The following is a 15085-nucleotide window of genomic DNA, read 5'->3' as shown; positions in this document are numbered from 1 at the left end:
GGGGACACTAAAGAGAGACGCACACAGCTGGAGACCAGGGGACACTAAAGAGAGACGCACACAACGGAGACCAGGGGACACTAAAGAAAGCTGGTCTCCAGCTGTGTGCGTCTCTCTTTAGTGTCCCCTGGTCTCCAGCTGTGTGCGTCCCTCTTTAGTGTCCCCTGGTCTCCAGCTGTGTGCGTCTCTCTTTAGTGTCCCCTGGTCTCCAGCTGTGTGCGTCTCTCTTTAGTGTCCCCTGGTCTCCAGCTGTGTGCGTCTCTCTTTAGTGTCCCCTGGTCTCCAGCTGTGTGCGTCTCTCTTTAGTGTCCCCTGGTCTCCAGCTGTGTGCGTCTCTCTTTAGTGTCCCCTGGTCTCCAGCTGTGTGCGTCTCTCTTTAGTGTCCCCTGGTCTCCAGCTGTGTGCGTCTCTTTTTAGTGTCCCCTGGTCTCCGTTGTGTTTGGAGCTTCTTGCAGCGTTTGGTTTCTGCAGCGCTTCTAGTGAATGGTTCACGTTTCCTCAGGTTGTAATTATCTTTGCATGGTTTTGAAGCTGCATTGTGTTTCTCCTAATGAAATGCTTTGGCCCGGTGTGGTGCACCTGTTTGCACCTGTTTGCACCTGTTTGCCACCGTACTCGCCCTCTGTGTATGCACTATAAGTGAAATGCTTTAGCAGTACATTAGGACCCCCTCAGCGGGATAATATTATGCAATCCAGACGTAATGTTCATACTGGGCTGCAGTGTAACCTCCAGGTATCAGCGAACGCTCACTACTGATGGTATTCAAATGTCTATTAACTCATTACTGTGAAGATTCATTACACATCTCTACTCATGACCTCCAGTTCATTTACCCTGTGATATTTCATCTTATGTGATATTTATTAATTATGCAAATGTTACACACAATAATTTTATAATTGCACTAAAGGACGTTTCTTTCTAAATATAATTATTATCTATTACCCCTTTTTAGCCTTTTTTGAAATGTGATGTATTTTATGCATATCACAGCGATGTCAAAAGGTTTCTCCCTGTACCAACTGTGTTGAGACCTTAATCAAGAATTGTAAAGTCACCTTTTATCAGCTGTTCATGCACAGTAGAGTTACAGTACTGTTCAGAAGTGTGTCTGCTGGGTCCGGTCAGTTAAGAGGACTACTTTGTTTCAATTAGGTATAACAAAGTTAAAGCAGACTAACGAGGAGAAGAAGAGGTGATTGATTAATTAATTAAGGAGAAATCCAGAGGCACAGAAACCTCTGAGCAGCCGCTAGATAACAACACAATTGATCAAATAAACGGGCAATAATGAAAATATGCAACCTGAAAATAAGCACTATCTGTCCTCTTTAACCAACAGGCAACTATTTCTTTATCATTCTTCAAATTTAATCAGAAACAGAAAGCTAGTTTGGAGTTTTAGTATCTAAGAGATCAATTAAGATGATTAACGATCAAGACTTAATTGCAATTCCTCGTCCCGGGCCCCTGATGCATGCTTTTAAACGGTACTGTATGTCTATATGAACATGTGATGTCCATTCAAGATGTTCTGTCTTCATGTATTTTTGCACCAGTTTGTTGTTGAGACGTAACAAAGGGCAGCTCACCATACTGTTTTAGTCCGTACGAGCATTAACGTGTACATTTACAATTAAAACATTCTGATGCCTTTATCGTGTGGTCGTTGGATCTGATGTACGGTGTGTGTGTGTGTGTGTGTGTGTGTGTGTGTGTGTGTGTGTGTGTGTGTGTGTGTGTGTGTGTGTGTGTGTGTGGGAGTGAGAGAGAGTGTGTGATCTCTGTTGAAGGGTCGTATTGATCGGTGTTCTCAAGATGTCAATAGAGTCAAACTCAGCAAACACGAGAGACTCTGTCCAACTGCTCTGATGGAGTCACACATTTTACACAATAACTACACAACGTCTCAAAAGGAACGACACAGACTCGAATACATCCGTTAAATTACATGCCTTGCCTTATTGCGATCAGTTCGTAATAACATTTATAAAGCAAATCGGGTCCAGATGTGCACAAACATATTCATGCTCTTACAAAGATGTGTTGATAAGATGAGAGGTACTTTATTGATCTCAATTTGGGGAGTTTTTGCGTTGCAGCAGCATGAAAAGACAAGGCAGTGTACATCAGAGAAGTTAAAATATACGTGTCGGAATAGAAATATAAACACAACATAAAGCAGGATATTACATGTACATTAAGTGTGTGAGGAATGGAATATTACATGTACTACAAATGTACAGTGTGAAGTCCAGTTATCAAAGAGAAGCTATAGAGGTCCGGCCTCTGTTTCCGTGTCGCCGCTGTGTTCATAGGTATGCAAACACAATGAACGCAGTGTCTTTATGTCTGTATTCACTAACAACAACTGCTTTGTGCTTTAAAACACACCACAGATTGTGTATTCAGTCATGGGGGTGGGGGCTTTATGGCCACGATGATTTCAACATCTTCAAGAATTATGCAATTTTATGCAAATGTGGGACGATAACGAGAGGGAAGCACCGGCGTACATCGTTTCCAGAGCAGGAGGAGGAGCAGGAGGAGGATGGAGCGGCCGCATTTCACAGTCGGTGACGTAGAGGTAAATAAAAATCTGGGTAAACAATGTCACTAATCATTTGCAGATGACTTTCTTTATACCTTAGAGCACCTCTTCCTCCTCTTGTAACAAATGCAGAATTGTGTTCACTGAGCTCTGAATGAGTGGGTAAAAAGTCTTATTATGGTCTGTGAATAAAGTCATAGTTCAGTTTTGAAATCAGACATGTTTTGGTGCAACAATATATATTTGTTGGCCAGAATACACAGATGAATGTAATGGTTGTGCAGGAGTCTCATTCTGGCATGAAGGGATTGATGGAGATCCGGTCTTGAAGAGGAGTGGTCTAAGCCCGGATTCTGAGGAACAGGAGGTGGGAGGGGTGGAGGAGGGCTGTCTCCTGCGATCACAGCTCTCAGGGCAGGGGGGGGGGGGCAGATTTAAATGTTTGACGAGGACAGGATTTCGAGGCGTAGTCGTGGGGGAGGGGGTCTGCAGTTTGGTGAGCTAAGGATTGCACCGCTGCTTTTTGCAGATGATGTGATCCTAATGGCTCATCGGTCTGTGACCTTCAGCACTCACTGGATCGGTTCGCGGCCGAGTGTGAAGCGGCTGGGATGAGGATCAGCACCTCCAAATCTGAGGCCATAGTTCTCAGCAGGAAACCGATGGACTGTCCACTCCAGGTAGGGAATTAGGCCTTACCCCAAGTGAAGGAGTTCAAGAATCTCGGGGTCTTGTTCTCGAGTGAGGGAACAATGGACCGTGAGATGGGCCGGAGAATCAGAGCAGCGGGAGCGGTACTGCAGTCGCTTTACCGCACGGTTGTGACGAAAAGAGAGCTGAGCCAGAAGGCAAAGCTCACTGTCTACCGGGCCATCTTCGTTCCTACCCTCACCTATGGTCATGAAGGATGGGTCAGGACCGAAAGAACGAGATGGCGGATACCAGCGGCCGAAATGGGATTTCTCCGCAGGGTGGCTGGCATCTCCGTTAGGGATAAGGTGAGAAGTTCAGTCATCCGGGAGGGACTCGGAGTAGAACCGCTGCTCCTTCGCGTTGAAAGGAGCCAGTTGAGGTGGTTCGGGCACCTAGTGAGGATGCCAACTGGGCGCCTCCCTAGGGAGGTGTTCCAGGCACATCCAGCTGGGAAGAGACTGAGGGGTAGACCTAGGACCAGGTGGAGGGGTTATATCTCTTCGCTGGCCTGGGAGCGCCTTGGAATCCCCCAGTCAGAGCTGGCTGATGTGGCCAGGGAAAGAGAAGTTTGGAGCTCTCTGCTGGAGCTGTTACCTCCGCGACCCTGACGGAAAAGATGGAAGGATGGATGGACGATGCGCTGTGATTGGCTTGTAGGAATAAAGATGAAAGTGATAGATAGAGTTTTCAGAGCGTGTCAAATGAAGTTTCCAAACCCCACAGAGGTCATGTTTTAATGCACCACAAACAACCGGACCACATAAACCAATCACAACGTCCCTGATCAGCTTTCAGTTACTAAAACCCGTCAACAAAAGCTGTAAATCCTCATCATTGAAAGCTTTCTCCACACCCTGTTTATCTGACCTTTGCTTTGTCTTCTTTCTTTGAAGTCTAATTTGAAACTTGAAAGGTTTTCTTTTGTGCATTACCTGAGGCCAATGCTGCCGCTGTGACCGCCATTAGTGACCAGGAGGAGATAAGTGCTCCTTTTTTTACACTCTCAGCTCCCTGTATTTCTTCCCCGAGATAAAAGACTGCAGTGTTTAGCATTAAGTGGGCTGCTGGCATCTCCACTGTGCTCAATACCTGTGCTTCACAGGAAGCAGCAGGAAGTGGTGCACTTCCATCCTCGGCTCAGATGTTTTTAGTTCTGGGGGTGAAGAGGGAGATTTTAGAGGATGTTCAATATTAAAAAAGCTCGATACCTGGACGAGAATTCTGATCGCAAACATACAAGACGGTAAAAAAGGAGGCCTTGTAAAATGCATGCCACCTGCCGCAGTTTCATGATAAACACTTAGCATCTGTTTTTCAGTCATTAGCCTCGGAGAGAAAATGGAGACTAAAACACAGACACATGTTTGGTTTTGGTCCCATATGTTCAACAGCACCTCATTTAATTTTGATCAAAATGCACGAAGTTAACGACTCTTTACAAGAGGAGCGTTCGGTTCTAATGCAATAAGTAATGTGGCTTTCTCTAAGACGCGAGCAACCACAGTGTTTCTCTAAAATCACCCTGCTGGCTTTAGGTGCTATAAACAATGTACAGAGGGGATAAACAAGAGACAGAAACAAAGCAGACACATAAAGCATCATCATGCAGCCGAGCAGATCTGTGATGTTGTACCTGGGATAGCATTTTAGCATGATCTCAGCAACAATGCTAACATGCCTCAGCAGGTGTTACAATGGCTTTGTCCACCCTCTTAGTTTAGCCTGTTAGCATGCTAACTTAAGCAATAAACAAAGGTAGATCAGCAGTAATGTTGTTCCTGAGATAGCAGTCTTTGAGATTCTTTTTACATGATCACAACAACAATGCTAACATGCCTTATAGGGTGTAACACCATGGGAATCCTTTTGGTTTAGCCTGTAGCATGCTAACTCATGCAATACACAAAGTAAACTCAGGCTGATGGAAATTTCCTAAGATTTCCAGACCAATACAAATAGTGAACCCACTAGGGCACATCAGAGAAAGTCAGAAACAATTCACTGTGTGCAAAGCTTAGTCTTAAACAAATGAGTGAACCAAACCACGAGTATTGTTACGCATACAGAATGCTAACGTGGAGAGCAGAAACCCAGAACCACAAGTACAACTCACACTAGTGCAAAACATACAGTTTGTTAAATAACACACTTCCTGTTTAAAGAAAGAACATTTCCTCCATAAAAGATATCAATAAGATTTAAAACACTTATGACTTTGGCTTCTGATACTGTATTTCCTTTAAGACATGACTCATTCATTTCCTAAAATAGCCGCTCACTGTGGTTTAGAAAACATATATAAATATAAAAGGGATAGAGGACACGTTTTGTGATTAATACTAAATTATTAGCAGATAATAATTACCTATTGTTTACGATCAAGGAAAACTGCACTGTGTGTTCATGGTACTTATCGAAGGTGCGTCAGTGATGTGTTCTCAATAGATTTTGTTCATTTGTTGATTCATTTCTCAATTCTGTGGTCCACTAAATCTCATAAAATGCACATCAAAATTTTACAAAGCAGGTTAACATATCACATAACTTTCTTTGATTGAAGCAGGAAATCAAAACTAAAAGCGATGGGTCTTAAAGTATGTTAAAACCAATGTCTTGAGGAGACTCCATGTCTGTTTTGGCTAAATGTTATCCTCAATGTAAGACTTTAGAGCACAGATGAGTTGACATATCTTACGTTATCATAGCTTCCCCTTTAATTATAAATGAAAGTATCTTTGTAACAGATGTTCCTCTGCCCCCCCATGAGATTTGCATTAGTGCAAATATTGAGTATCTATCGTTTGTTAAGCCAGTCACTGATTTCTCTCTTCTCTCCGTCTGCTTACAGTGTTTTCTCCCTCCTCCTCTCTGTGGTCGAGGACTCGGGGGTCAGCTGAGTCACCTCCCTGTGATTGATGACTCATCCGGGTCTCCGTCTTTACGCCATTATGGACCAAATACAACGGTTAATTTGGGCGGCAGGTCTGAGGGTTACAAAGCACACTGCTGTCCTTGGCCTTCCTACACACACACACACACACACACACACACAGAGTGAAGAATGTCTCCTTCGTCAGCGCTGTCCACTCATAAGTGGCCTTCTGCCCCGACAAAGAGAGTCCTTTTTATCTCCAAAGTGCAAAGGATAAAAGAGAAGCTATTGACGCGCTGCATCAGCTTCACAGTGTGTTTGTGTGTGTGTGTGTGTGTGTGTGTGTGTGTGTGTGTGTGTGTGGGGTCAGTTGACGGGTCGACATGACCAACTTCCTGTCACAAAGAGACGTTTCCATTTATTGCAATTATATTATTGTGTCGCTCATCTCTCGTGTTGTGTCTTGTTTTATTCATCGACTCTTCATTGCGTAAATCACGGTGTTGCATTAAACCTTTCTCTGAATCCAAATATGTCACCTATCATATGTTAGGATCGGCAGAAGCTCAGGACACAAACGCACAACACCAGAAACAGGTACAAGTAGACAAAGGCTTTTAATCGAAAGATAAAAATATAAGAACTGAGAACTTGAGGCGCGAAAAAGCTAAACAAAAACACAGGGAGACAAACAAAGAACACTTGGTCACGAGGGATGGCTGGCAGACTTGGTTTGAGGAGACAAGACGAACTGGAACAGAATAGGAGACGCAGAGTATAGCTGGAAGTCTCTTATTTGTCAAGGAAGTCGTTTTTTGTGCGCCATCTTCAGGAGCGTTTCAGGGCGCCGGAGGATCGAGGAACCTACAATAAGGTACACACAGTTTCACGCCAGTAAACAATAACACAAATTATAATAAAAAATGATTAACAAATATTAGTAATAACAGTAAATAAAATAAAAAGGCGTTATATTTATATATATGCAACATAGTAGTTACAAAGGGAACACGAAGGGAACACGAAGGGAACACGAAGGGGACACGAAGGGAACACGAAGGGAACACGAAGGGGACACGAAGGGAACACGAAGGGAACACGAAGGGAACACGAATGGAACACGAATGTGACACGAATGGGACACGAAGGGGACACGAAGGGGACACGAAGGGGACACGAAGGGGACACGAAGGGAACACGAAGGGAACACGAAGGGAACACGAAGGGGACACGAAGGGGACACGAAGGGAACACGAAGGGAACACGAAGGGAACACGAAGGGAACACGAATGGAACACGAATGGAACACGAATGTGACACGAATGGGACACGAAGGGGACACGAAGGGGACACGAAGGGGACACGAAGGGGACACGAAGGGAACACGAAGGGAACACGAAGGGAACACGAAGGGAACACGAAGGGGACACGAAGGGAACACGAAGGGAACACGAAGGGAACACGAAGGGGACACGAAGGGGACATAAAGGGAACATGAATTCATGAAGACTTTTTTAGATTTGAATGAGCTGCAGCTTTTTCGTTAAGTACACAAAGTCATTTCTACGTAATATTTTCATTTCTCCACTTTTTTAATGTTTCTCTCTTTTTATAACTATAAATGTTTCTGCATCCCATAATAATCTTTTATTGTCTGTTTAACACCATAGAAAAATGAAGTTCAGTCATAGAGTAACCCCCGTATAATTTAACGATGACTGTAAAGAACCGAAGATAATTACGACAAACACATCGCTTAGGATTCATGAACTATTCGTCACAGCGACGTGAATCGGCCTCACAGGACTTCACTGCGTCGCACGGAGACTCTGAGGAAACATTCATAAATGTTAATTCCCGCCGGTGTCAGGAGACCTCCGTGTCATGCAGGGTTTTACAACCTCCTCTTAAAAACGTCTATTAATGAGAGCAGCTCCTGTACTGACAAACTGTAAAACATATATTAATATATATATTATCAGAAGGGTTGCTATGAGTGTGAGGGTCAATTTGAATGGCTCAGTTTCATTCTGTTTATTATTCATGTATATCACCTGTCCTGAAGAACCTGGAAGTCATTAGATAACTGCGAATCCCAAAAACATGGCAACAGAAACCAAACAGGTTTCCACTTCTGCTGTTCCCTTTAGTGTTTACTTCCTGTCTGTCTTCTTCTGCTGTTCCCTTTAGTGTTTACTTCATGTCTGTCTTCTTCTGCTGTTCCCTTTAGTGTTTACTTCCTGTCTGTCTTCTTCTGCTGTTCCCTTTAGTGTTTACTTCCTGTCTGTCTTCTTCTGCTGTTCCCTTTAGTGTTTACTTCCTGTCTGTCTTCTTCTGCTGTTCCCTTTAGTGTTTACTTCATGTCTGTCTTCTTCTGCTGTTCCTTTTAGTGTTTACTTCCTGTCTGTCTTCTTCTGCTGTTCCCTTTAGTGTTTACTTCCTGTCTGTCTTCTTCTGCTGTTTCCTTTAGTGTTTACTTCCTGTCTGTCTTCTTCTGCTGTTCCCTTTAGTGTTTACTTCCTGTCTGTCTTCTTCTGCTGTTCCCTTTAGTGTTTACTTCCTGTCTGTCTTCTCCTGCTGTTCCCTTTAGTGTTTACTTCCTGTCTGTCTTCTCCTGCTGTTCCCTTTAGTGTTTACTTCCTGTCTGTCTTCTCCTGCTGTTCCCTTTAGTGTTTACTTCCTGTCTGTCTTCTCCTGCTGTTCCCTTTAGTGTTTACTTCCTGTCTGTCTTCTTCTGCTGTTCCTTGTAGTGTTTACTTCCTGTCTGTAAAGTTGACTGCACAGAGTCCCTTCTTAGCAACAGTCTGCTCTCCTTAGCAACGGTTAGCGACAAATAACAGACCTCTGGAATGTCCAGATTGACCAATCAGAATCAAGTATTCAACTCAGTAATGTATAAAGGTCTTTATGAAACTTCAAAATATTGCAATGGAGAAAGGAAACGATAATCTTTTCAAGACTGAAGTAAGTCGGTGTTGTTTCCTGTCAGTTTCAGGTACAGTGTAATTGGACTTGCCGTCACTCCTGCTGCTTCTCAGGTCTCTCCATTATTACAGGTAACTCCTGCCTGAGCTCACAGTGTGGCTCATATCCACCGACGCCACTCCATAGCGAGGAAATAGGGCTTTAATGACTCTTAATAAACTCCTGCTCTTCATGTGCTATACAAATCTAATTCTCCACATCCAGCGGGAGTAATATTGATGGCTGTCTTTTCAGAGCGGCTTCGAATGGGGTTTTATTTCAGACGTTTTGTGTGAAGCTATTAGCTTTATTTAACAATGAATGGGAGAAAGTGCCCTCAGAGAATATATTCATTTCATTCCAACGAAAGTGGTTTTGTTTTTTTCCGTCTAAGCTCTCTTAAATCTGTTGATAATACACCTTTTTAATTCCTTTCTACAAAAACAACAACCCTCTGAGGTCAAAGCCCCCCTGTTTTTGTATAAAGGCTTTTAAAACATGAACCCTGTTCTGCATAATCAAGCAATATATATGTTTTAGTTTCATAACAAGCCAAGCTATCAGCATATGTGGGCTGCAGGGATGTCACATGGATGTACAGATAGATATGAGACCATGAATACAGAAGAAAGAACGAGAGGAAAATGTTATCAATGCTCATCTTGATTCCTTACTTGAAGCCCACATCCTTTCTCAGAGAGAGCCTTCATTCAGCTTTTTGGCTTTCTCCTCTCCTGTAGTCTGTCGTATAGATTTGTGTGCATGTAAATGGTCTGCAAAGGCACATTTTGCAGTATTTTGCAACAAGTGATCCAGTGGCATTCAAACTTACGTCCCTCTTCTCAGAAGTGCTTATTCTGTGATGAAATGTATTAAGGTGCTCTTTATTAGGACTTAAAGACATGCATTTTGTCTAATGGCTGATTTAAAGATAACGTTCTTTTAAGAATAGAAATAACACTCATATGTCAGACTAATTTGCTGCCATTTATGACGAGATGTGCAGGCGTCAGAGAGTTTACCCATCACCCTTTGCGTTAATGTTTTAGTCATAATGTTGGAAATGCTTCAGTCCTAAATGTCAACGATTATAGACCTGTTTTTACGTAACACGTGGAGCTCTCTGTTCTTTACATCACTTTACCAAACAACAAGTCTCTTTTCATTCAGGAGATTAATGCTGTTAATGAATAATGTCCAGCTTTAAACCCATTCATGGTTGTCCTGTTTATAAAAACACCAGTGCCATGTTGTTGGTGAATGATGCATCCAGCAGTAAATCTGCATGGTGTTTCTTACTCAAAGTGATAAGATTTAGGTCAAAAACATTATCCTGTCTTTGCTCATTTAGTCGTTGGAGGAAATACTGAATTGTTTGCAATAATTAATATACTTTGTTGTTGTACTGCAGTAAATGTATTAAGACAGGATTCATCACGCCTTGGAACACACGTAAGGGAAAGGCATGTTGCTGTGTTCAATGTTGAGCAACACTGTTTGTAAAGATGTTATTAGGTTCGACCAATCAATCAAACACACACATATAAAAGTGTATGAGTACTACCGCAGTTAGTGCTCTCTGTAATCTTTGTTTCTTTAGCAGATTATTGTTTTGGGACCATTGTTGGTTCTAAAAGGGCAATTTAGATTGGAATTGATTCCAACATTAAAACGAGTTTGCACAAAATCCTTTTAAACCTGATTAATTTACTTTTTCAATTCATTCAATTTAATTGTAATGTAAACTAATTGTGTTGAGTGTTTGTGATACTTATACTTCAATCCATCAAATTAGCTTTATGACTGCAATACCTCTCAAAATTAAGGGTTATAAATTAGATTTACAAGCCCAGCATTTCCTTTCCAATCATTATTTTAAACTCTAATGATCATCTACCTCGATGCAGGGGGTCTGTACTTCTGTGCTCTTTACCTTTTGCTCTCCTCATGCAGCACTGGACAATAAAGTGCCACTGAGAGCTCAGCTGACCGTGTGCCCCTCATGCTTTCTAAAGAATAAAGTTGTCAGATCCTCAGATGACCATTTGTTTGTCCGCTCTCATCTCTTCGCTCCTCTGGGTTCCTTTGTCTTTGTCACTGAGGTCAACGAGATTAACCTGTGAGGTGTTATCAGGATCACCTCAGACTGTCTTTTAAGAAGTCCTGTTGTACTTTCTCGAGTTTCCCTTTGCTGTAGTGTTATAAAGGTTTCAGTGCACATAAACGGTCTGCAAAGGCTGAAATCTGAACTTTTCTTAAAATAGTGACATCACTATATAACACTGTCGCTTGTATTGGCTAGCCCTACCCCAACAGAGCCGGCCAGCTAACCAATTTAGCTGTGTCTTGACCTACACCAGAAAAAAAAACAGGGGCCCCTCAATAGTACCTTGTGGAACTCCAAAATTCTCCACTACAGATAGGAATTGATTGTCAAAATAAAGCAGGAGTCGCAGTAGAGCTACGAAACACTAATATGAAACCTGAAAAGGCACAGAACACGTCCTCTTTATGACCTCATTACTCAGTGAAATAACCATGAACAAACAGCCCGGGTGATTTAACAGTTTTTAATCGTAACTTTTGTACAATAGATTTTACATTTTCACAAGCTAAGAAGTAAATGATGCTGAGGGAGTCCGCATCTCCAAAACACCTTTTATTTTGTTGGTATTTTGAAACAACAGATTGGATGGAGATGGACAGCAAACATATTTAACACCTTAACATTTCAGTGGCACCCCCTTACATCGGGAGGACGTGCCTTCGGAGCCACATATATAAACAATACCTTCATTTTCTAGGGCCGATGAAGATATGACACTGGGATTCAAATACAAAATAATGAGACGTTCTGTAAGACACAGGTCTGAGAAATGTACTTTTTGTCGTGAAGCAACTCATAACATTTCTCTTTAACGTTCCCTCCACACATTCAGTCTTCAGTCGCCCACTTCTGGTCTAATATACCATAAAAGCCTTCAATGGTATGGTATAGAATATATTTGTCTTTAAACATTGATTTATTTCCTTCTCAATCACCATGCAATGACAACTCCTTGTTATTGTCAACATAGTTATTTTAGCAGTAAAACCAAAATATCAGGGTTAACAGCAATAAACACTCTTATAAAAGTTTGAAATATAAACCATCTGTGCCCGGTCCGCCTCGCTCATCTTCATCTCATCGAAAAAACAGCAAAAATAAGTAAAAGATAGAAAAATAAGTTCAAATCTTAGCCAAAAAAAACCACTACTTCTATGTTTAAGCAACATCATAAACGGGGCTATGGTCCAAAAGAAATACCGATGTTTAGAACTACATAAGGACAGTTACATTGATATCCTGTTTCTCAGATGCATTAATATTCCATAGTCATGTTCATACCGGGAGAAATATACACAGAAGTTGTTATAAAAAAACAAGGGTTTTTCAATGTACTCTATCTGGATTTCAAAATAGCTCACAATGCTCTGGAGTAGAATATCATCAGACGTTTACTTGTCCAATTTATAGTTTGAGCCATACAGTGCACATACCATGTTTATGCTCGGTACATAACATTAAGTTATACTATACATTAACCATGTGTTGAGGAAGCTACACAAACCCAAGCAGCGTGTCGTACATGTTCCTGTCAGGGTCCCAATGTGTAAATTAACCGGAAACATGCCACGGTGATGTATGTAAGCGTGTTGATCACGTGTTAGGGGGAGAGAACGTGTAGTTTACTAACAGTACATGAGTCGCTTGTTTGCTGCAGCTTCGTTCATAACACAGAATTGACCATTTGCTGAATCCTTCTCCCAAACATCGATTTTTCAGTCCCATTTAGCTATTATTTCTTGGGTTAGCAGATTTGTACTTCAGACAGACTAAAAAGAGCCATAGTGTGTATCCTAGAGCTTCAAAGGTGCTTTTGAACTCTTCCAGAAGAACAAAAAATGAGGCAAAAGTCCAAAGAATGGGTAGGTAGATACTTCTAGCTGTTGCTAGCACACCTAGCTAAAACATATTTGCATTCTAGCTACAGTATAATATTTACTACTTCCAAAGCCAGGGATTAGATCACAGCGTATTACATGTTTGGTGGAGTTACAAGTTATGCTTCCAGAATAATAATTAAAAAAGAAGCAAAAGTGAAAGGAATGAGTTTGGAGCTGCGAGCTACTGCTAGCTAGTGTTAGCACACCTAGCCGAATCCATTAGCACTCGAGCTACAGTACAACCAAAGCCAAGGAGTAGATGGTAGCTAACTACATATTCTGGTGGGGTCACAAGGTTTGCATACAATAAAACTTGAGATAGGGTTCATATTTTAAACAAGTCATCCTGGAGAAGGTTTCCATTAACGTTTTAAAGTGTGTTAGAAAGCTACAGTTTCCTTTCAGCCCTCAAAATATATGTTCAGTAGCTGAGATTTAGAAGTTTGCTTTGTCTTCAATTGAAATGAAAGGCCAATTACTCCTGAATGTAATATCAGTTCCGCCACAGTTTATTTCTATTGCAAACATTAGATATAAAACCCAGTAGTTGCAGTGACAGTAAAGTAAGGTAGGATGGGGTTTAGCAAATGTTCAACACCAGGTAATCGCTCCCTCCCCACAACACGTGTTGACAGTTTCATTATTGAGGCAACAAGTCCTAACACTGAACTGACAGAAAATGAAGCTTTGAGCTTTGAGCGGGATGGAGGTGTGAGTTACCGTTGAATATTCTCGACAACAATAAGCCTATTTTTTTCCTCAGCTCTCGTCTTTGTGGACGCAGTGCAGCAAAGTACATCAAAAACAAAAGAACTCATTCAGGTGAAACTGCAGCAGCTCCTCTGTCCATAGAGAAACACTGAACATGGCTTGGACTTCTAACAATTACAAGTTCTGTACAATCACTAATGAGTGGATTCAGATATCCACAGCAGCGTACTGTCCTGTGACCTCTGGTGTAAAACAAAGAAAGCCTGTGTGTTTCCGCGTGTTTTTGTCTGAGTGTGTGAACATGTGCAGTGTGTGTTTGTGGGTCTTTGCTTGTGTGCTTTTAGCCAGTGGCGATGTGTGTTCAGTATGAGCTACCGTGATCACGGTCTGGGCGCAGATAGTTATCGGTGTTCACCCTGTATTTAGGTTTTTCTCAGGTAAATATCCACGTGGAGTCTTTCATAGAAATGTGAAACACCAGATCACATCATTATCAAAACAAACGCAAACCACAGAGGAGACTGAAGAACACCTAAAAGCTGCCCAAGTGATAAAATATAGCCGTTACTGAACTGACTGACTTTTGAGCGAAAGATCCCACCGATAGCCTCAACACACAAACAGACGAGGGAGAACTGACTCTGAAAATCAGTGCTAATTTACATTGTTCCTTTCCAAAGTTACCAGCTGAAGTTTATTGGAATGTAGTCCTGGGGTATTAGGTCTTTCTGCGCAAGAGAGCAGAAACGTAAGCTTTAAATCCCTTTTATTTTCATCTAACCTAAAGGGAACACACAGCCAAACTGAACACGTACAGATCACCGCTTTAGCACACCGCTGCAATGCAAAGAAAACATCATAAAAAACAAAGCAGGAATCAAAGAGAGAATCCAGAGGAAATCATATTACAACAGGTTTCGACTGAGGAGAAAGGATATCATTTTGCTTTTTCTTTTATACAAATGTGTGTTTTTGTCAGTCCGCTGTGTTTGCTGTGAAGCGTCGAGGCTACAAGACGTGATGCGAGGATAGCGCCCGCAGGCTGCAGTACCACAGCATCAGCAGCGGGGGCAGCAGAGAGGAGGCGCCCCGTCTGGAGACGGCAGAGTTCCTCAGGATGGCGTTGGATGTGCTGGGATTATCAATCTGAGGGTCCTGAGGGACACACAGAGGGACAGGAGACAATGACATTAGTACTGTTACTGTTATCAATGAACAGGCATTCGTCATACGTAGTATTTTAAATAGGACATGAAGCCTCAGGGTCTGAAAGTCAACACTGAAGTGCGTTAAACTTGTAGTCT

The 15085-nt window shown here is 42.0% G+C and overlaps 1 protein-coding gene across 2 annotated transcripts in view; it reads right to left on the bottom strand.

The window, feature by feature from the left end:
- Positions 1 to 11639: 11639 nt before the first annotated feature.
- gfra1a (gdnf family receptor alpha 1a) overlaps positions 11640 to 15085 on the bottom strand; it is an 84290-nt gene continuing 80844 nt past the window's right edge. For both annotated transcript variants that reach the window (XM_063875031.1, XM_063875032.1), the window contains one exon: positions 11640 to 14936. In XM_063875031.1, the coding sequence (XP_063731101.1) occupies positions 14790 to 14936 (147 nt within the window). In that variant the 3' untranslated portion in view covers positions 11640 to 14789. The remainder of the gene's footprint in view (positions 14937 to 15085) is intronic.

Source organism: Eleginops maclovinus, chromosome 22 (genome assembly GCF_036324505.1).
Source record: "Eleginops maclovinus isolate JMC-PN-2008 ecotype Puerto Natales chromosome 22, JC_Emac_rtc_rv5, whole genome shotgun sequence".
Taxonomy (NCBI): Eukaryota; Metazoa; Chordata; class Actinopteri; order Perciformes; family Eleginopidae; genus Eleginops; species Eleginops maclovinus.
Note: the sequence above shows the minus strand (reverse complement) of the source record. Positions and strands in the feature narration are given on the sequence as shown.